Source organism: Hemicordylus capensis, chromosome 6 (genome assembly GCF_027244095.1).
Source record: "Hemicordylus capensis ecotype Gifberg chromosome 6, rHemCap1.1.pri, whole genome shotgun sequence".
Taxonomy (NCBI): Eukaryota; Metazoa; Chordata; class Lepidosauria; order Squamata; family Cordylidae; genus Hemicordylus; species Hemicordylus capensis.
The window spans coordinates 14041215-14064001 of NC_069662.1; the positions used below are offsets into that span (position 1 = coordinate 14041215).

The window sequence follows — 22787 nt, forward strand, 5'->3', positions numbered from 1 at the left end:
GTAGTAAAACAAGGCAGTCAGCAGATTCCAGTTAAAGTTGAACAATGTTTGTGTATCTTGGCAAAACAAAGACTTTGTTGATGTATTTCAGATGCAGACCAGTGTGAGATGTGCCCAGAAGATCAATGTCCAAATGAGAAACAGGATCAATGCATCGCCAAAACAACGACCTATTTATACTATGGAGAACCATTAGGAGCAATTTTGATTTCTTTTGCTCTTTTGTTTTCCCTGATCACCTTTGCTGTGATTGGGATCTTTGTTCTGCTCTGCAAAACTCCCATTGTGAAAGCCAATAACTGGAGCATTACTTGTACCCTTCTCTCCTCTCTGCTGCTTTGCTTTCTCTGCTCCTTCCTATTCATTGGTCAGCCTAGGAAGGTGACCTGTCTCCTCAGACAAACCGTGTTTGGTATCACCTTTACTGTCGCACTTTCCTCTGTGTTGGCTAAAACCATCACTGTTGTTCTGGCCTTCCTGGCCACCAAGCCGGGAAACAGGATGAGAAGATGGATAGGGAAGAGGCTGGCAGTATCGGTCATCATTGTCTGTTCACTTATTCAAATTGGCATCTGTGCTGTGTGGCTGGCAACCACTCCCCCTTTCCCAGAGTTTGACATGCACTCTCAGATCAGTGAGATCATTGTGCAATGCAATGAAGGCTCAAACACCATGTTCTACATCGTCCTGGGCTACATGGGTTTTCTGGCCATCAGCAGCTTCACTGTGGCCTTCCATGCGAGAAAGTTACCAGATAGCTTTAATGAAGCCAAGCTGATCACCTTCAGCATGCTGGTCTTCTGCACTGTTTGGATTACTTTTGTCCCAAGCTACTTAAGCACCAAGGGGAAATACATGGTGGCTGTGGAGGTCTTCTCCATCATGGCCTCTAGTGGTGGACTGTTGAGTTGTATCTTCCTCCCCAAATGCTACATTATTATTCTTAGACCTGATCTGAACACCAGAGAGCAACTAGTAAGGAAACGATATTGAGACACTGGACTCTTTCTGCCTTTTCTTGTTCTTCGGCACCATGTCTTTCATCATTATATTCCCATATTAGTAGTGAAGGAAGGCGTAGATTAGAGAATACAGTCAACATGGGTGGTATCGGTGACTAAGCGTGGGTGATATCGGGACAATGGGGGGAACTGTGGAAGAGCTGCTTGAACAATGAGCCATATTGCACAGCTCTGGCACTGCTTTGAAGGACACATCAGCCCGGTAGCACCATGTGTCCAGAATGCAGCACTGGATGTCAGCCAGCCTACAGTATTGGCCACAGACTAATAGTTCTCAAAAAAGGGAGATATATGTAGACAACCTTATAATTAAGGTTAGGTGAAAAAAGAATGGCTGACATCCAGACTAACACAGTGTGTGGTCATCCAATGAAGCACATTTGTTTGAAATGCATTCTACATTCATCCAGATCATGTTGCAATGCAATGAAGGGTCTGAGGGTCTCTTACATGGGCTTTCTGGCAATCATCAGCTTCACTGTGGCCTTCCTTGCTAGAATGTTACTGATGGATTTATTTATTCAGTCAGTCATTTATTTAAAATATCTTTATACCACCCAAAACCTACGTCTCTGGGCGATTTACAAGAAGATAAAAACAAATGTAAAACATTAGTTAAAAACAAAAACAAGAAATTTTAAACACAACAATTTTTTTTAAAAAAACAATATCCTAAAAACAACATTAAAACAATTTAATGAAGCCAAGCCGATCACCTTCAGCATGCTGGTCTTCTGCAGTATTTGGATGTCCTTTGTCAAAAGCTACTTGAACACCAAGCGGAGATACATGGTGGCTATGGAGGTCTTCTTCATCTTGGTCTCTAGCGGTGAACTGTTGAGTTGCATCTTCCTCCCCAAATGCTACATTATTATTCTTAGGCCTGATCTGGACACCAGAGAGCAACTAGTACGGAAAATGAATTGTGGCATTGGACTCTTTGGTTATTTTTGATGAGTTTTCTACTATTTCCTACTTTTTCCTACTATTCCTCCTATATTAGTGGTCATGCAAAATAAAGATACTGTTTCAAACAAAGCCATCACCCTGGATGCTAAAGTGTGGGTGACATCAAGCTCTGGCTACTTGCACATAAAAATGTCACACCGTTCCTGATTATTTCCCCTTCTTTGTTCAACATTCCATTCCATCTTTCTTGTCCTTATTAGTGTCCACACAATTATGTCTGTAGCTGTCCCTCATTTTCAAATTATCTTTGCTTTGAAAATGTACCGCAAGAGACAGAGGAAATAAGTTTTGGTTTGGTTTCTGGATGGTTCCTCTGCTATGGTATTGGTTCTAATTTTGCCAGTCTCTGCCGCCGTGCCAGCACAATGAGGTGGGGTTCTGGGTTGTGCCCCATCACATGAGGCAGTCACAGGCACAATCTTGCCCCCTGCCTCCACGTGACAGGGATCGGCCAATGAGGGAAAAAGGTGGGGCGATTGGGTGCCGGCTGCCTCCGTTCCGTTCAGTTGCTCCACAGCTTGGCACCCACCCAACACCCTGTACTCAGTGAGGGATACCCAGTAGCCTGTGGGGGCCAAGTGGGAAATTTTTGGATCGCACCAGATTGGCACTAGGCATCGCCTTTTTTTGCCTACTTCTCACTGAGTCCTTTGGCTTTCAGTCATAGGTTGGCACTGAAGGAACCGTTCACTTGGCAGGAGAGTGCAGGTTGTTTTTTCCCCCAAATTCAATCTTTATTGATTTTAACAATAGTAATATTATCATTAACAAATAAACAAAAGTGGACTTCCCACACACATCTCTTCGTGAATCATCAGCTATAAAATTTACCCTTGCTATAATAATAATTCAAAACATAAATTTAAACCCTTACAAACACAGTTAGTCTACCCAACCTGCAATTTTTACTAAATTTCAAACCCTGCTGTAAGGTCCATGGTAGGAAAATAGTTCTTTAAATACAACAAAAATGGTTTCCAATCTTCTTTAAAACATTCTAAGTTTTGGTCTCTCATCAATGTTGTAAGTTTTGCCATCTCCGCATATTCCAAAAATTTTATCAGCCAATCTTCTTTTCAAGGCAGTTCATTACTCTTCCATTTCTGTGCATATATTATTCTAGCTGCCGTAGAAGCGTACATAAAAAATGTTAAATTAGTTGTAGAAATTACACCTTGTGTTATTCCCAGCAGGAAGGATTCTAGCTTCTTAGGAAATGTCATTTTAAATATTTTCTTTAACTCATTATATATCATATCCCAATAGGCCTTAGCCTTCTCACAGGTCCACCACATATGAAAAAAAGTACCTTCAGAATGTCCACACTTCCAACATTTGTTTGAAACATTTTTATACATTAATGCCAATTTTTTTGGTGTCAAATACCATCTATACATCATTTTATAATAATTTTCTTTTAAAGTATTACATGCAGTAAATTTTAAACCATTTTTCCATAATTTTTCCCAGGCTGCCATTTCTATGTTACACCCCACATCTTGAGCCCATTTTATCATTGTTGTTTTAACCACTTCTTCTCTTGTCTCCTCCAGAAGTAAAAGTTTATACATTTTAGAAACTAATTTTTCATCATTTTCACATAAGTCCTTCTCAAAGTTCGAAGTCTGATCTTCAAATCCAACTTCAAAATCATTCTTATATAACTCTTTCAACTGATGGTATTGAAACCAATCTCTGACCAAATTTTGTACTTCAGTTAAACTTTTTAACTTACAGTCCTTGTCCTGAAAATATAGCAAATCCCTATAGGTACCCCAATGCAATTGCATATTTACTTCTTTACGTGATAAAGCTTCAGTCGGAGATACCCATAACGGAGTTTTAGGTTCCAACCATTTTTTATATTTTAACCACACCCTCATTAAACACCTTCTCACATAATGGTTCAAAAAATCTTTATGTATTTTACTTTTTTCATACCACAGATATGCATGCCATCCAAACCTTCTATCAAATCCTTCCCAGTCAAGTATTCTAGGGTTTCTTAATGTTATCCATTATTTTAGCCACGTCAAACAAACAGCATCGAAATACAACCTTAAGTCCGGTAAGGTAAGACCACCTCTTTCCTTTGCATCTGTTAAATTCTTAAAATTAATTCTTGGTCTTTTCCCTTCCCAAACAAACTTAGTTATATCCTTCTGCCATTGCTTGAAACAAGTTAAAGTATTGATTATAGGAATAGTCTGAAAGAGAAATAACATTTTAAGCAAGACATTCATTTTCACCACTGAAATTCTTCCCATTCAAGACAAATTCATTTTAGACCATCTTTGTAAATCAATTTTCACTGTATTCCATATTTTAACATAATTATTTGTAAACAACAAAGAATTATTGTTTGTTAACCAGACCCCCAAGTATTTAATTTTCTTCTCCACTTTCAACTCACTTATTTCAGAGAATCTATCCTTGGAGTTCTGATCCATATTTTTTGTCAGAACCTTAGTTTTGGCCTTGTTTATATAAAATCCAGCCAGCTGGCCAAATTGTTGTATTTTTTCCAAGAGTCTTCCAATCTTGTCCATTGGATTTTCTAGAAAAAACACAACATCGTCCGCAAAGGCTCTCAACTTGTAGTCTTGTTTCCCAATTTTGGGGCCATATATTTTATCATCTTCTCTAATACTTCTACAAAGCACTCCTAGGACCAATATGAAAAGCAATGGGGAAAGTGGACATCCTTGTCTGGTCCCTTTTTGTATTTCACAATTGTCTGATAATTCCCCATTTACAATAATCTTAGCATATTGCTCCGAATAAATTGTCTTAATTGCCCTAATAAAGTTGTTGCCAACACCCATTACATCTAATAGTCTCCACATAAATTGCCACGAAACATTATCGAAGGCTTTCTCGGCATCCAAAAAAATCATCGCCATCTGTTTGTCATTATGTTTTTCATAATACTCCAGGCATAATCCCTTTTTGTAAGATATCATTCATAGTCCATTGAAAAGGCTGTAAAATTTGATCTTTGAATGACTTGTAATACAAAGCTGACAATCCATCAGGTCCTGGGGCCTTGTTGGACTTACTTTGATTTATTGCTTCTATTATTTCCATGATTTTTATCGGAGCATTCTTAATTTCTATATGTTCCTTAGAAAGTTTTGGAATATTTTTGGTTCTAAGAAACTGCTCGATTTTTTTGTCTTCAACTATCTTATCTTTATATAATTCTGAATAATATTTTTAAAATTCAGCTCTTAGTCCCTTTCCATCATAAGAGAGCCCGTTTTTTGTAAGTATTTTAGATATATAATTTTTTTTCTCTCAGATCTAATTTTCCAAGCTAACAACTTGCCTGGCTTATTTGCGAACTCAAATACCCTTTGCTTAGCATACTTCAAATTCCGTTCAAATTCATTTGCTACTAACATAGAAAGTTGTTGTAACATTTTGATAGCTTGAGTAACCATCTTCTTATCTTTGGCCCATAATAATTCTCTTTCCTTTTTGGAGATCTGCATCAATAATGTCTCTTTTTTCAATCCTCTATGCTTTTTAAAATATGCATTTTGCTGTATGAAAAAACCTCTCATAACTGCTTTGCTTGCATCCCGGATTATTTTATTGTCCATTCCTTGATTTAAATTCAATTCAAAATAGTCCTTTAACTTCTTTTTGGCTTTCTCCACAACATGTTTTTTTCAAGAGGTACTCATTCAATCTCCAATGAAATGAAGTCGTTCCTTTCTTCTTCCATGTAAAACAAATTGGATTATGATCTGAAAAAGTCCTGGGTAAAATATCCATTCTTTTCATACATGGTGTAATAGCTTTAGATGTCCAAACCATATCTATCCTTGAATGTGATTGATATCTTTCAGAAAAATAAGTATATTCTTTTGCATTTAAATTTTTAATTCTCCACAAATCATAAAGATCCATGTGTTCTGCTAAATCAAAGAATGCTTTAGGAAGTTTACCTTGTAAATTCTTTTCCGATCTATCAGATTTTCTGTCCATAGATGTAGAAACAACACCATTAAAGTCTCCCATTATAATCAAATTGACATTCGATAACTCAGCCATCTTTTGTTCCAAATAGTTATAAAATTCAACTTTCTTTTCATTAGGGGCATAGATTCCAATTATCACCGTTTTAATTCCAGAGATTAAAATTTCCAATGCTAGTAGCCTACCTTCATCATCTTTGAAAATCAATTTAGGTTCAAATTGTTGTTTGACATAAAATACTACCCCTCTTTTTTTTTTTCCTTATCTAAGGAAACAAATTCTTGTCCTAGAGCCTTGTTGACCAAAAATTTTCTATCTTTTTTTCTAATATGTGTCTCCTGTAAACACACAATGTCCAAATTTTGTTTCTTAAGAAAATGAAAGACTCTATTTCTTTTTGCTTTTGTGTTTAACCCATTAATGTTCCAAGAAAGACTCCTATAGTCTCTTAATTTGTAATCCATCTGGTCTAATTTGAGTTATGTGTTGAGGGAGCTGGATGCTCAGAAGATACGTTTTTTTTGTATTTCCGCCAGAATTATTGCGCCTTGAGGAGCTCAGTGAATCTATTCTTCTTGCCCTTATAAAAAAAGGAAACTCCCTCCGGTATTTCCCACCTAAAACGTATTCCATTGGCATTCAAAGCATCTTTCAAAAATTTGTAATCCTTAGGTTTTCTTAGAATTCTGGCTGGTATTTCTTTCAAAAACTTTATCTGCTGGGTTTCAATAATAAGAGCTGTAGCAAAATGAGCCTGAACAATTCACTCATTAATTGATTTTGAAATAAATTGCACCAAACAGTCTTTAATTTATTTATTCCTTGTAGCAAAATCCAAATTTAAACAAAAAGCTACCTCAATCTGTGGCTCCATCTCTTCAGCTGTAATTCTCAAAAGTGATGCAAGCTCCTCCCCAAGTAATTTTTTGATGTCTTGGTCAGCTTTTTCTGGAATACCTCTGAACCTTAAAAAACTCTCTTTTTGTCTTAATTCCAACAATGCCAATGGGTAGGTAGACTGAATAATGGTGTTTGGCTGGAGGCCAATTTGGGGTGGGAGCAGGGCCAGATTAAGCTAGTGTGGGGCCTGTAACATATGTCATAAAGGGGCCCCAAATTTTTAAAATGCACATAAATTTTAAAACATAAGCCAAGGCAATGTTAAGAATTGCTACCAGGGCTGGACTGGGGGCACTGAGAGGGCAGTGGAAAGTATGTGGGGAGAGAGCCAGGTTTTGAGCAGAATGGCTACCTTAGGGTGGGAGTATTCATTGCTGCCAAGTGCAGTGGGGCGCAGTCAACATGGAGACCAGGGGTCCCTCGATGGTGTGCGCGTGTGAATGTGCTCACACGGTTTTTGATGTAAGCTCAGTTAATTGTAGCTCCTGCACAGGTTGAATCAGGAAGGCCCCACTCTGAATGCACATGGTGCCCACACACTGCCTTGAAACTGTCACTCAAAACAAAACTCATTCGACACACAGAGATGAAAAAAATTTAGAGAGAACACCGATGGAGACCAGGCCTCCCAGAAGTGTCGTGTATCAATTGCACATATTGCAATACGTGGTTGGAGTGCAGAAATGTCAACAAACATGCATGCATACAGATCAGCAATCATGTTCACTAGCCACAGATTTCACAAGTGTTGAGCACACATGAATGGCTGCTGTTCATTCTCAGCTCTACGACGGCAGTGGGGGTGGAAAGGGGGGTTAATCTTTGAAAGGATGACAGCAGTGCCCTCCACCTTTGACCCAGCTTCTGGAGGGGAATATAGTATTTGTGCATGCATGGAGATGTACCCCCCTCCCAACACACACACATACACACAATGCTTCTGCATATTCCTCCCATCATAATGATAGGCATTTTGCGAGCCAATAAATCATGCAGCAAGGTGTGCATTGAAGAATGGGGTGGGGTGGGAGGTTGAAAGGAGGGATCACTGTTGTATCAGGTAAAAGGGTTTACCTTCCTACTTCAGATTTGGAAACATAAACCCACACAGACAGGTCATGCTAAAAACTCTGGTCCTGAAGTCATGACCAAGGAGGAAAAGCAAAAACCATTGATGAAAAGGCAGGCAAGTGGGGCAGGTGGAGGGGGGGGAGAGGACAACCTCCATCTAAACCATCTGATTCACACAATACATGCCAGAGAGTGAACTGAATGAAATTACTACGGTCCAGGACCAGCAGACAGTACCTGCGAACCAACAAATCACAGATACAGGTCAGAGGCAATTTCCATTGTTGGAAAAATAAGGCGGCCACCTTTGAGACCCAGATCCTTCTTTCCACACCCCACTAGTCATGATAACAATCCTCAAAGGTCTCTTTCCAGGATCTGCTTACAGAACAACTGTGAGGGGGGAAATGGCCATGCTCCTTCCTTGGGTGCCGGCTGCCTCCATTCCGTTCAGTTGCTCCACAGCTTGGCACCCACCCAACACCCTGTACTCAGTGAAGGATAGCCGGTAGCCTGTTGGGGCCAAGTAGGAAATTTTTGGGTGGCACCAGATTGGCACAAGGCATGGCCTTTTTTGGCCTACTTCTCACTGAGTCCTTTGGCTTTCAGTCATAGGTTGGCACTGAAGGAACCGTTCACTTCCCAGGAGAGTGCTGGTGTTGGGTAGGTAGATTGAATAACAGTTTTCGGCTGGAGGCCAATTTGGGGTGGGAGCAGGGCCAGATTAAGCTAATGTAGGGCCTGTAACATATGTCATAAAGGGGTCCCAAATTTTTAAAATGCACATAAATTTAAAAACATAAATTATTTACTTGCTTAGTAAAGTCATTCAATTTTTTCATTTGCTATACATACCATAGGATAGCCAAGGCAATGTTAAGAATTGCTGCCAGGGCTGGACTGGGGACACTAAGATGGCGGTGGAATTTATGCGGAGAGGGTGCCAGGTTTTGAGCAGAATGGCTACTTAAGGGTGGGAGTATTCATTGCTGCCGAGTACAGCGTGGCACAGTCAACATGGAGACCAGGGTTCCCTTGAAGATGTACACATGTGCATGTGCTCACATGGTTTTTGATGTATGCTCAGTTAATTTTAGATCCCGCACAGGTTGAATCAGGAAGGCCCCACTCTGAATGCACATGGTGCGTGCACACTGCCTTGAAACTGTCACTCAGAACAAAACTCACGCCACACTCAGATGAAAAAAAATTAGCAAGAACACCGATGGAGACCTGGGCTCCCAGAAGCGTCGTGTATCAATGGCACATATTGCAAAACGTGCTTGGAGTGCAGAAATGTGAACATGCATGCATACAGATCAGCAATCATGTGCACTGGCCACAGATTTCACAAGTGTTGAGCACAACACATGGATACATGAATGGCTGCCATTCATTCTAAGCTCTACGACTGCAGTGGGGGAGGAAGGGGCTTAATCTTTGCAAGGATGAAAGCAGTGACCTCCACCTTTGACCCAGCTTCTGGAGGGGAATATAGTATTTTTGCATGCATGGAGATGTACCTGTCTCCATGGAAATACAGCTGCAGCTCGTTCAGACATGTCCTTGTGTGTCTATTCCAGGGGGCCAAGGAACAGCCTTCCAGGGTTTTTGCGGCCCAAAAGGTTGGGAATGGCGGGGGTGGCAGGCCGGACTGCGGGCACTCAGAGGACGGGGGAATGTTTGTGGGGAGGGTGCTGGGTTTTGAGCACAATGGGTAATTAAGGGTGGGAATTGGGGCACAGGGGCACCCCGCAGGGTGTGGCGCACCGGAAATATGCCCTGTTGCTAGGAGATCCCCTGTATTTGTAAAGGGGAATCCAGCTTGCTGGATTCCCATTTACAAGTATACCCCCCACCAAGCAAGCCTGTGAGCCAGTTCCATGAATTGGGGGTGGTCCAGTTCTAAATCAGACTGGCACCCTCCCTCATACACCTTATGAGGACTGGCCTGGTTCATCCTCGGACCACCCCAACAGGACTGGCTCTGTCTGAGCTAGTTCGCACAACCCTATTTCTCTCCCTACTTTGTCTACACTAAGCCAGAAGCAAAGCCTGCTTGGAGTCTGCCGTTCCCCAAATCTCATCCTTCCCTAACTTCTCTGAATGTCCGGTGCACCATTATGGAATATTTCATCCCACTAATTCTTCTACTCTCTTTTCTTTCTAAAGAACAAAGCAAGAGGGCAAGCAAACAAAGAAAGGGGAAAGGACAAGTTAAGTTAGTTAGGGCTAGTCTTTTATAGGGTTCAATTTCTGGCTATACCCCTACTAAATGTGCAAAGAGGCACCTTTTAACGTGGTGCATCTCTTTATTTAGCAGCCCCTATCCACCCTCAGCACAGTAGCTCCAGTGACTCTTGCTGGTGTCTGTCTTATGTTTCTTTTAAGATTGTGAGCCCTTTGGGGACAGGGAGCCATTTTATTTATTTATTATTTTTCTGTGTAAACAGTCCTGAGCCATTTTTGGAAGGGTGGTATAGAAAATGAATGAATGAATGAATGAATGAATGAACGAATGAATGAACGAATGAATGTAATGTATTTGTTTTACTAATTTACTTTCATTCTCTTTTAATAAATTTGAATTTGTTCACTGAAACCTTGTTTTGTCCCTTTGTTTTGTTATTAGTTCCATGTCTACCACAGAGGGATAGACATTACAGTAGCAGCCCTAGGCCCGCATCTTGTAACCGTGGTTTCTGCCATAACACAGGTCCGGATGATCAAAGACAGCAAGGTTACTGAACATGAACAAAGGTTCTGCACTATGTCTGAATCCTGAAATTATTATTTTATTTTTACAAACTTGGGTAGATTTTTTCTGGACCATGAATCCATTTATATACCACATCTTTGCAGTGGAGCCTAGAAACATTTTCATTCACTGGTTTATTTTCTTTCTGGGGGATTGACATCTAATAGTCAATTAAGCCCTGCTTTGGGCCATTTTGAGGGAAGACCTTGCTGATGAATGCTAGGATACCCCATGGAAGTGGAAGAAGGGGAATGTTCTGCCTGACATTTTAGAAGATAGGTCACTTTGCCTATGTAGGACACATTGGCGATCTGTACCCACTCATAATAAAATCAATGAAATATATATAAATAAAATATAATAAAATAAATCATCTGGACGCATTGACCAGATGCCTCTTACTGCATGTTTCCCTTTCTTCTCACTCAAAGCAAGGCCCAATGACCAGCAGGCACTTGGGTCCACAAAGTGTTAACTGAATCCTGTTATTGCCTGCTAAACAACAAATATTGTTTAGGAGGGAATAAGAAATGTTCTCGTGGATTGTATAGGGACCAGAGGACAGCAGGGAAAGTGTCAATCCACCCTGTAATTATCAAAATCACTATTATTCAGTTCTGCTTCTTGTGGAAGCCCCATGGCTAGCTAGAGGTCATTTAATGATAAGATCGGTTAATTATAACTCAGTAGCTCATACTAGGACACATTCACTCAGTGTTTTAAGGATTTTAAAGTGCCAGTGTGTGCCCTAGAACTCAGAAGACGTTAACATGAAACAAACAAGGCTCTGTCAAATGGAATTTCTGTGTTGGTAAAGTTCTTTGTGGGTAGCCTTCTCTAGCTGACAAAGCAAGTGTACAGCTGGGGTGAGATTCAAAATTTGCAGGAGCTCAGAATGGTTCGGTTACTACCATTCCTCCTATATCTGCCTACTATTTTCAGCAGGCAAAGACATCTGCGCAGAATTCAGCACAATTCCAAGACAGGTTCCAGAGAAGACATTACCATTGGGGAATTTGTATCCTTCTTACAGGGTGGTGTGCTTCTATTCAACTTTACTGTACCACCAGACAGATCCACAACAGGATAGTGAGTATTGCATCTTTTGTTTTAATGGTTGTATTGGGTCTTTTAAGTAGGGTTGATCTAATGTATGCCTATCTGGTTTAAATTATTCTAGTGGAGATTCATTATCAATGGCAGCTTCTGATATGCCTCACATGGAGGCTGCAGCATCAAAAGTCACAACAGTCTCAGGAAGCCAGTTCCAGCTGACAGTTGGTCAGGAGTCATATTTTCAAATTTCCAGTTTTAAATAGCTTTTCTCTATTTTGGTTAGAAGTGGGACAATCATCCTCTACTCCTGCTTCCCCTGAGTGGAGGATGTCTTTGAAGCTCTATTAGATAGACAGTCAAAACCTCTGAAAGGACATTTAGCAGCACAGGTATAGCTCAACCTTGCCTGGAAAAAGAAACTGGCAGGCATACAGAACAAGGATGCAGAGGGTCATGGAGAAAGCAGCTAAATAGAACTGGTGCAGTAGGGAAGCAGCAATTTATGAGACCCTTCCCTTCCCCAGGAAGCCCTCTGGGCCACCTGAAAATCTGCACAGCCCTCAGGGAGATATTTTCTGGTGGAACACCTGAAGAGAGGGCTTTTGGGGGAAGGGGAATGTGCAGAAAATGGCTGCTTCCCTGCTGAGCACGTGCAGTTAGTTAGGAAGTTCTGTTAGATGACTTTCTTGCTGCACCACCAAATCCTTTCTCTCTATGTCAGCAACATTACCTGCTGTTTGGGCAAAACCTTTGTGGTTGTCCGTGCTCTGGAGATAGCATTTGTGCTAATGTCATAGGTGTTCAGCTGTGTATGCAGGGAATAGGGGACAGAGAGGACCTCAGTCAGGTCTGTCATAATGCTCCCTCTCTCCCCTGCCAAGCAGTTATTATGCTGGTGTATGGTGGAGGGGTGGAGGTTTGCATCTGGACAGACAATGGATAATACCCACTTTATTCCTCTCCAATGGTTCTTTCCAGATCATGACTCTACTCCTGCCTCCCCTGAGTGGAGGCTGTCTTTGAAGCTCTATTAGATAGAGAGTCAAAACCTCTGAAAGGAAAATCAGACACACCAATTCTCAGCAGGAATATTGATTGGTATTGCTACATCTTTCACATTAACCTATGGTCTTAGGAACTCACCCTCATATTGTCCAAATGGAGAGGATGCCACTTTTTCTTTATTAAGGGCAGTGGCATCTCTAAGACCTCCTTTGTCATACAGCTATATGACAAATGGCGATAGTGGGGTTAAGATCAGTGGTAGAGCATCTTTTTTGCATGCAGTGGGTCCCAGGTTCAATCCATGACACCTCCAGGTAGGGCTGGGAAAGACGCCAGCCTGGAACTTTGGATAGCCAACACCAGTCAATGTGGACACTACTGAGCAATAGTCTGACTCGGATTAGAGCAGTTTCCTATATCCCTAGGAATTCATGAAGGGGAGCTTTCTCCCAAAGGCTGCATATCAACAATGGGGAAAGATGTACTGGCTGCATATCTGTATGTCAGAAAAAATATACAGCTGGTCTTAAAGTCATTCAACTATGTTTGCTTGTTTAACACATTTGTATTCTGACCCAAATGCAAGTCTCTGGGCGGTTTACAACAAAACAATAAAAACAACCAATAAAAAGATTAAAACATTTCATCCATTAAAATTTAAAATGTTAAAACTATTAAAAACACAATCAACCTATTATATGTTGTCTTCCATACTTGCAAGCAGAATAAATAGAAATGCAATAGACTTGTTTTGCTGATCTATGCATGTAAAACTACATTAAAATCTCTTTGCAGTTTAATGCCTAAAAATTACCAGCATGTTCTTGCCTTCATCTTTGCAATTCAAGAGATCAACAGGAATGACCATCTCTTACCCAATATCACACTGGGATTTGAAATCTATGACAATGTTTTCAATCCGCTGAGAGCCGTTGGGAACACTCTGCAGTTCCTGTTCACAGGGCAGGGGAATCCTTTGAATTACAACTGTGACGGGAAGCAGCAGCTAGTCCTTGCCATTGGTGGGCTCACCTCCCCAAATTCCATGCAGATGGCCAGTGTCTTCAATACCTACAAGATCCCACAGGTATGTCTGTTCCTACAGAGGAGTAGCTGTAGTCATTCAGAAATGGCTACGTTCCTGAGGTAGCTCAGTTTGGAAGCAGCTTTTGAGAAGACAAGGCTTCTTTGTCTGGAGGAGGAAAACGTCTGTTTTCTTTCCTAAAGAAGAAAGCAAGAGGGCAAGCAAACCAACCAACAAGGGGGAAAGGAGAAGGTAAGTTTGTTAGGGTTAGTCTTTTATAGGGTTTAATTTCTGGCTGTACCCCTACTAATTGTGCAAAGAGGCACCTTTTTGATGTGGTGATTCTCTTTATTTAGCAGAGGGAGAGTAACTGGCCTGATCCAACGACAGCACAGTATCTTCAATGACTATTGCTGGTGTCTATATTTCTTTTTAGATTGTGAGCCCTTCAGGGACAGGGATTCATCTTATTTATTTATTATTTCTCTATGTAAACCACTCTGGATACTTTTGCTGAGAAGTGTTATATAGATATTTGTTGTTGTTGACTGGCTAGGGGTTCATTTTTGACAGGGCAGTTTCAATTTCAGTTTCAGTTGTGCCTAGAGAGAAAATGGGTGGGGATTAGCTACCGCTATGCTCTGAATGTGGCTCTTTTTGGAAGACACACTTGAGAACACAATGCTGAGACAAGGGCAGTTTTTCTTTTTGGAGATCTGTGAGCAGGAGTTTGGTAACAGACATCAAATGAGTTTTGTGAGGGGTTTAGTAGGGAAGTTGCATGTGGGTCCAGAAGTGGTCTCCCTTTATCAGAAACAAGACATCAAGCATGAAAAAGTGAGTACTGCCCCACTTTTGTAACTTTCCTGGAGCAAGCGCTTGATACCTTTAATTAGATGATGATTGCAGCTTAGACCAATCTGTGAAGGAAACAATCTCTATGTCTGCATTCACACAGAACATGAAGCCGGAGGTGAAGTGACCTCCAGTTTCAAAAACCGTATGTCTGAATGTGGACAACCACAGTTTCAACAGAAAATGAAGTTGCGGTTTTCCTCCTCTGAGAGTGATTTGCACTTTTGGTTTGTAATGAGGACCACGACCTGGACAGTTCCACCTGAGGACTTGGAACCACAGTTCCAAACCACAGTTTGTTATATGCAAATTCAGCCACTATATTCTAAATTCTAAATAACCAATAAAACCAGTTATGAAGCAAGAATGCCCGCTGAAGAGGGGGTGCCCCCCAGAGTGTGACTATCTGCCTGAGGTACAGAAGTTGTGGGTGTGCGTTCGGTGCAAAGAGCTCCTGGCTCAGGTAACAAGTTCAAAGAGCTCCTGGCTCTCAGGTAACAAGTGCATTCTCTTGAAGCCAAGATGGCGGACCTGGAGAAGCTCAGGAAAGCAGAGAGGTTTCTGAATGAGACCCTCAGGAATGTGATAGAGGCATCCTATTCCCATGCTGACAGCTCCTCTGCTCTCATAGATGATGATGATGATGATAATGATGATGATGATGATGATGATGATGATGATGATGATGATGTTGGTGATGATGGTGATGATGGTGATGATGATGATGATTAATTCAATTTCTATACCGCCCTTCCAAAAATGGTTCAGGGCAGTTTACACAGAGAAATAATAAATAAATAAGATGGCTCCCTGTCCCCAAAGGGCTCAGATTCTAAAAAAATAAATGAGATAGAAACCAGCAACAGTCACTGGACGTACTGTGCTGGGGGTGGATAGGGCCAGTTACTCTCCCCCTGCTAAATAAACAGAATCACCACAGTGAAAGGTGCCTCTTTGCCCAGTTAGTGGGGATGAAGATCTTAGGGATGCAGGGCATCAGTCTGAAGAAGTGAGGACTCCTCTCTTAGAAGGGACACCTTCCTTGGGTAATGCTCCCAAATCCTCTCACACATAGGATACTCCTCCGGGGATTGGGGACCTCCTAGTAGTGGGCAATTTGATAATTAGGAACTGGGGAAGGGGAAGAAGAGTGCAACAAAGATGATCAGGGGCATGGTGCACCTTTCTTATAAGGTAAGTCTACAGTGTCTGGGGCTTTTTAGTTTGGAAAAGGAGTGGCTATGGGGAGACATGATGGACGTTTATAAAATTATGCATGGAAAAGAGAGAGTTGACAGAGAGAAATCTTTCTCCCTCTCTAACAAATCTCATGGGTCTGAAGGCCAGGTAAAATAGGACCAACTAAAGGAAGTCATTTTTCACAAAGCAGAAAATTAATCTATGGAATTCTCTGCTTTGGGATGTGGCAAATATAGAAACCCCCCACCCAAAAGGCATGCCCTCACCTCTTGCCAGTTGGCTTCTCAGAGGCATCTGGTAGGCCACTGTGTGAAACAGCAAGGCTGTTTTTATGTTCCTGAATGGAAAGGTTTTCATCCCCTTCTAAGTTCTTAGAGTGTTTTCTCAAAAAATTAAGGAATAATTACTCAGTCCACTGTGCAATGTCTTGTTTTCAATACATTATTATTGTCATTTTCTTTCAATACTACAGCCACAACTCCCCTGAACACATTTTCTTTCAAACTGTGTTTCAACCTTGCCCCAGCTTTCACTTTCAAGTAGGAATAGTCTTTAATCTTTCTTCATCCTGTTTAGAATCCTATCCCAGTATAAGACTCAATGGTACCAGTAGTTCCTACTCAAAAAAGAAGTATTGTCTTATCTGTAATATTTGATGGAAGCTGAAATTTAGTGAATTGAAGAAGAAATACCTTGATCAAGAACAAAGGGATGTCCTTTTAATACTGTTTTTAAAAAACAAAAAACAATCCCCCCCCCCTTTTAGCTGAGTTATGGATCTTTTGACCCTGTGCTAAGTGATCAAACCCGGTTCCCTTTTTTCTTCCGGATGGTTCCAAGTGAAGACCTTCAATATATCGGGATTATTTTTCTGCTGAAGCATTTCAAGTGGAATTGGATCGGTCTGCTCACATCAGATGATGACAGTGGAGAAACATTTCTTCAAAATATGAGACCAAGACTTCTCCACAGCAATATTTGTATTGCTTTGGCACAATCCATTCCAAAAGTAACGAGTCGCACATTAAATACACACACTAAAAAAATGCTGTTGGAAATAGCTAATGCTGTCTGGAAGGAAGCAAAGATGAATGTGGTTCTTGTCTATGGGGATATTCATTCTGTGGAGGGTTTACGAATAATCTTCGAATACTGCGAATTTGATCTTAAGCTTCCATTGGAGAGAGTGTGGCTCATAACTGCTCAGTGGGATTGCACAACTCTTTCTTCATGGAATAAATTCACAGGGAAATCCTTAAATGGTTCTTTGTCATTCACACTTCACAGAAAAGTGGTTCCAGGATTTCAGGACTTTCTTGAGAACATAACGCCATACCAGTCTATGATATATTTCATCCATCAGTTCTGGATGTTTGCATTTTTCTGTTCACTCCCAAAGCATGGCTTATATGTTCCAAATCATGACAACTGCACTGGGGAGGAGAAACTGGGGAGCCTCCCTGAATCTGTGCTTGAAATGGGCATGTCTGGGCAGAGCTATAACATCTACAATGCTGTTTATGCTGTAGCACATGCTCTCCATACTATTTATTCTTCGAAAACTAAACAGAAGGAAATTGAGAAACTCGGGGGAAAGAGTCTTCTGTTACGGCCTGTATGTATTTCCTCCTCCTTGTTTGCATTTCACTTCTCATTGCATTAGTTCATAACTCATAATAGCAGTTCTGTGATATAATGTCTGATTGTGGCATGCAGTTCCTGACATCCTGACTAACAAAGCACTGGTGAAGCAGTGTGAGGTAGCTTAGGCTGAGAGAGAAGGAACTCACTCAGAATCACACAGAATCAACCATGAACTTCATGGCTAAATGGAGGTTTGAATCTGAATTTGGGAAATTCAATTGGAAATTGAATCAAATTGCCCTTTTATGGGGTGACACAATTATTATGCTTTTCAAAAAAAAAATTTTCAGGAAGAAAACCTTATATCAAACATCTTGTAAATGTTTATTCAATATTCAGTATTGTTTGATGTTTTAATTTATATGTGAATATTCACTGCTGTAAGATCCTTTAATATTCTTCAACAGATATTGCTATTGCCTCCAGTGGCTTGCTACCAATATAAACATGCTTAAAGGTATATTCCTGATAGGTATATAGTATATCTTCTCAGTGACATCTTCCAGTTGGTGATCAAGGGATTTGTGGTTAAAGTGATAATGTTAATGAAATTTTCCACAATTTAGCCCAGGGTGTGAACTTTTTCTCCTCCCAATTAGCTTCATGCTTTTCTGAGCAATATCCATTTCAACAATAGTGCTGGGGAAGAAATCTTTTTTGATGAGGAAGGGAGCCTGCCATCAGGATACGATATCATCAACTTGGTCACATTCCCCAATGACACCTTCCAGAAAGTCCAAAATGGAAGGATGGATCCCCTCGCTCGTGAAGGAAAATGGTTCACCATGGATGGAAGTGCTACTGTATGGAACCACAAGTTTAAAGAGGTATGGAAGTCCTGTCCCGCCTCACCTTGCTAGGTTCCCTGACTTTAAGGGGTTTTCTCACAACCCAGCTCCAATATCAGGAGTCAAGAGGGTTGGGAGGGAGAAATGGGCTGAAAGGAATGGAGTGCCCTGATGGGGGATGCTCTGTTTCTCTCCTCTGGGCAATGCTCCAGGAGTTTCAGATTGAGGACTCCAGCAGTAGGGTCCAGGTGACCTCCCTCCACCCCCGACAGAGGAAATTATCAGCCTGACCCCAGACTTGCCTTGACCATTTTTGATGCCTCTGACCTCTTTTTGTCTGCCTCCAGTTAGACCCAACTTGGCTTTTGCCTGGTTCACGGAGTAGACCCTGAATATTTGGATATTTGGTTTTGAGAATAATAGAAGTGGGGGGGAATCAGAACATACTTCCTTGTTGTTCCTGTTAGATGCAACCCCGTTCCCGGTGTGTCGAGAGCTGCCATCTTGGATCCAGCATGATTGCCCAGCAGGGAAGACAAGTTTGTTGCTATGATTGTGCTCAGTGTCCTGCGGGAAGGATTTCAATACAGACTGGTAAAAATATGTATATTGGGAAACCAAATCCAAATGTTTAAAATTCTCTATCTTATTTTCTACATCAAATAGATGACTGAATTTCTCAACATACTTCTGTTGAACTCAAGTACCCTCTGTGCACTACACCTCCACTCACCATGGGCCACCCCAGCACCCCCCAAGTGCAGTTATGGGGCTGCTGAAACCTCCATTATTCCCTATTGAGAAAAACCTTAAAGACGCGTAAACTTCAAAAATCACTTTAAAATGATCCCTTTGCCCAATTCCTTTGAAATAATTCGGGTAGCTTACTTGCCCCCTTTGGACACTACCACCCACCACACTCCACCCTGGGCCACCCGTTTCCCCCCTATGTGAAGAGATGCATTTGCTGAAACCTCCATCATTCCCTATTGAGAAAAACCTTAAAGACACTTAAATTTTAAAATTCACTTTTTAAAAAAATCAGCCCTTTTCCCAATTCCTTAGAAATAATTCTGATAGCTTCCTTGCCACCACTAGGCACTACCACCAACTATACTCCACCCTGGGCCATCCCTTTCCCCTTGACATGAAGGAGAAAATCTTAAAGATGTGTGAACTTCAAAAAAATCACCAAAAATCAGCCATTTGCTCAAGTCCTCTATAATTTGAGTGGTAGCCTCCACCCATTAGGCACTTCCATCCCATCCCACTCTTTTGTCTCCAGGACCAGTTTTTTGGATGATAATCAGTTCATATTCGGATTTGGATTAATTCGGAACTGAATCGAATCTGGGGTGATTTGGATGGGTCTGATTTGGATCCGAAATGATATAGGGGTGTTTTGATTTGGGTGCAAAATCAAACATCAAATATCCATAATGCACACCCCTAGTGTAGATCACAGATAAAATGAAATAAATCATTAAATTAAAAACTATAAGGACAGCAAAAATAAGAGCAGCTTAAAACCTATCAACGTCACATGAGAGGGAGCAAACGTTAACAACCCGGTCTGTAGTAAAACAAGCCAGTCAGCAGATTACAGTTAAAGTTGAACAATGTTTGTTTATCTTGACAAAACAAAGACTTTGTTGATGTATTTCAGATGCAGACCAGTGTGAGATGTGCCCAGAAGATCAATGTCCAAATGAGAAACAGGATCAATGCATCCCCAAAAGAATAACTTATTTATCCTATGGAGAACCATTGGGAGCGGTTTTGATTTCTTTTGCTCTTTTCTTTTCCCTGATCACCTTTGCTGTGATTGGGATCTTTGTTCAGCTCCGCAAAACTCCCATTGTGAAAGCCAATAACTGGAGCATTACCTGTACGCTACTCTTCTCTCTGCTGCTTTGCTTTCTCTGCTCCTTCCTATTCATTGGTCAGCCTAGGAAGGTGACCTGCCTCCTCAGACAAACCGTGTTTGGCATCACGTTTACTGTTGCTCTTTCTTCTGTGTTGGCCAAAACCATCACTGTCGTTCTGGCCTTCCTGGCCACCAAGCCGGGAAACAGGTTGAGGAGATGGATAGGGAAGAGGCTGGCAGTATCAGTCATCATTCTCTGTTCACTTATTCAAACTGGAATCTGTGCTGTGTGGCTGGCAAACACTCCCCCTTTCCCAGAGTTTGACATGCACTCTCAGATCAGTGAGATCATTGTGCAATGCAATGAAGGCTCAAACACCATGTTCTACATCGTCCTGGGCTACATGGGTTTTCTGGCCACCATCAGCTTCACTGTGGCCTTCCATGCTAGAAAGTTACCAGATAGCTTTAATGAAGCCAAGCTGATCACCTTCAGCATGCTGGTCTTTTGCAGTGTTTGGATAACCTTTGTCCCAAGCTACTTGAGCACCAAGGGAAAATACATGGTGGCAGTGGAGGTCTTCTCCATCATGGCCTCTGGTGGTGGACTGTTGAGTTGTATCTTCCTCCCCAAATGCTACATTATTATTCTTAGACCTGATCTGAACACCAGAGAGCAACTGGTTAAGAAACGATATTGAGACACTGGACTCTTTCTGCCTTTTCTAGTTCTTCAACACCATGTCTCTCATCATTATATTCCCATATTAGTAGTGAAGGAAGACGTAGATTAGATAATACAGTCAACATGGGTGGTATCAGTGACTAAGTCTGGGTGGTATTGAGACAATGGGGGGAACTGTGGAAGAGCTGCTTGAACAATGAGCCATATTGAACAGCTCTGGCACTGCTTTGAAGGACACATCAGCCCGGCAGCACCATGTGCCCAGAATGCAGCACTGGATGTCAGCCAGCCTACAGTGTGGGCCACAGACTAATAGTTCTCTCAAAGAAGGGAGATAACTGTAGACAGGCTTATACTTAAGGTTAGGTGAAAAAAGAATGACTGACAACCAGACTAACACAGTGTGTGGCCATCAAATGAAGCTCGTGTGTTTGACATGCATTCCACATTCATCCAGATCATGGTGCAGTGCAATGAAGGGTCTGTTACATGGGTTTTCTGGCCATCATCAGCTTCACTGTGGCCTCCCTTGCTAGAATGTTACTGATGGATTTAAATTTATTTATTTATTTGTTTGTTTGTTTGTTTGTTTGTTTATTTAGTATTTAACGTATTTTTATACCGCCCAAAACTTACGTCTCTGGGTGGTTTACAACAAGATAAAAACAAAAGTAAAACATTAGTTAAAAACAAAAACAAGAAATTTTAAACAAAATTTAAAATTTTTGAAACAATATTCTAAAAATAAACATTAAAACAATTTAATGAAGCCAAGCATATCACCTACAGCATGCTGGTCTTCTGCAGTGTTTGCATGTCCTTTGTTCCAAACTACTTGAGCACCATAGAGAAATACATGGTGGCTGTAGAGGTCTTCTCCATCTTGGCCTCTAGTGGTGGACTGTTGAGTTGTATCTTCCTCCCCAAATGCTACATTATTATTCTTAGACCTGATCTGGACACCAGAGAGCAGTTTGTATGGGGAAAGAATTGTGGCATTGAAGTCTTTGGTTGTTTTTGTTGAGTAATTTCCTCCTATTCCTCCTATTTATTATTTTATTTATTATTTATTATTAAAACTTTTATACTGCCCTTCCAAAAGTCCCAGGGTGGTTTACATTAAAACACCATTAAAATCAGTTAATAATTAAAACAAAAATTATAAAGCATAAAACAATGATTAACAATTAAAAACATTGTAAAATAGCAATTTAATAATCAGAACCATTTAAAAACAAGTTTTAAAAAGCTGAGAAATCCTGGTTGAAGAGATGTTTTTTCAGAAGTTGTTTAAAAATTGCCAGAGATGAGGAGGCTCACATTCCAGCAGGGAGCGCATTCCACAATATCGGGGCAGCAGCCGAGAAGACCCATCTCTGTGTAGCCACCAAATGAGTTGGCAGTAACTGGAGACGGACCTCCTCATAGCGAAGAAGATGCTCTCTTAAATAACCAGTGCCTAAGCCGTTTAGGGCTTTATAAGTTATAACTAGCACTTTGTATTTTGTCCGGAAACCTATTGGCAGCCAGTGTAGCTCCATCAGTAAAGGAGTAACGAGGTCTCTCCAAGATGACCCAGAGACCAGCCTGGCTGCTGCATTCTGAACCAACTGAAGTTTCCAGATTACGTACAATGGCAACCCCACGTAGAGCGCATTACAGAAGTCAAGTCTGGAGGTTACCAACAGATGTACCACTTTTTTGAGGTCACAGATCTAAAGAAACGAGAACAGCTGGTGTATCTGCAGGAGCTGAAAGAAAGCACCCCTGGTCCCTGCCTCAACCTGAGAAAACAGGGAGAGGTGTGGATCCATAAATACTCTCAGACTGCGAACCTGTTCCTTTTGGGAAATGTGACCCCGTCTAGAACAGGTAGATCAAAATAGTCTCTATCGTTCTGACCCCGCACAGTAAGTACCTCCATCTTATCGGGATTTCAGCTTCAGTTTATTCTCCCTC

The 22787-nt window shown here is 41.1% G+C and overlaps 2 protein-coding genes across 2 annotated transcripts; both read left to right on the plus strand.

The window, feature by feature from the left end:
* Window positions 1-351: 351 nt before the first annotated feature.
* Window positions 352-16438, plus strand: LOC128330915 (vomeronasal type-2 receptor 26-like; the record flags this gene model as incomplete). Its single annotated transcript, XM_053264280.1, has 4 exons — window positions 352-858; window positions 10579-10706; window positions 13561-13852; window positions 16421-16438. Coding segments are annotated over 4 exons (945 nt in total), but the record flags the coding sequence as incomplete, so codon positions are not given.
* A 451-nt stretch (window positions 16439-16889) lies between these two features.
* LOC128330916 (vomeronasal type-2 receptor 26-like) lies at window positions 16890-21448 on the plus strand. Its single transcript, XM_053264281.1, has 3 exons — window positions 16890-17459; window positions 18088-18283; window positions 19943-21448. Exons 1-3 carry the CDS (start codon window positions 16890-16892, stop codon window positions 20842-20844), a joined length of 1668 nt encoding a protein of 555 aa, XP_053120256.1. The 3' UTR covers window positions 20845-21448.
* Window positions 21449-22787: the final 1339 nt, after the last annotated feature.

What these genes read in the sequence shown, in the direction of transcription:
- LOC128330916 (XM_053264281.1), top strand. Translation starts at nt 16,890, where the DNA reads ATGCTGTTGGAAATAGCTAATGCTGTCTGGAAGGAAGCAAAGATGAAT. An exon ending in AGAGTCTTCTGTTACGGCCT is followed by an intron (nt 17,460 to 18,087) that starts GTATGTATTTCC and finishes CCTCCCAATTAG; the next exon opens with CTTCATGCTTTTCTGAGCAA. An exon ending in ATGGTTCACCATGGATGGAA is followed by an intron (nt 18,284 to 19,942) that starts GTGCTACTGTAT and finishes GATGTATTTCAG; the next exon opens with ATGCAGACCAGTGTGAGATG.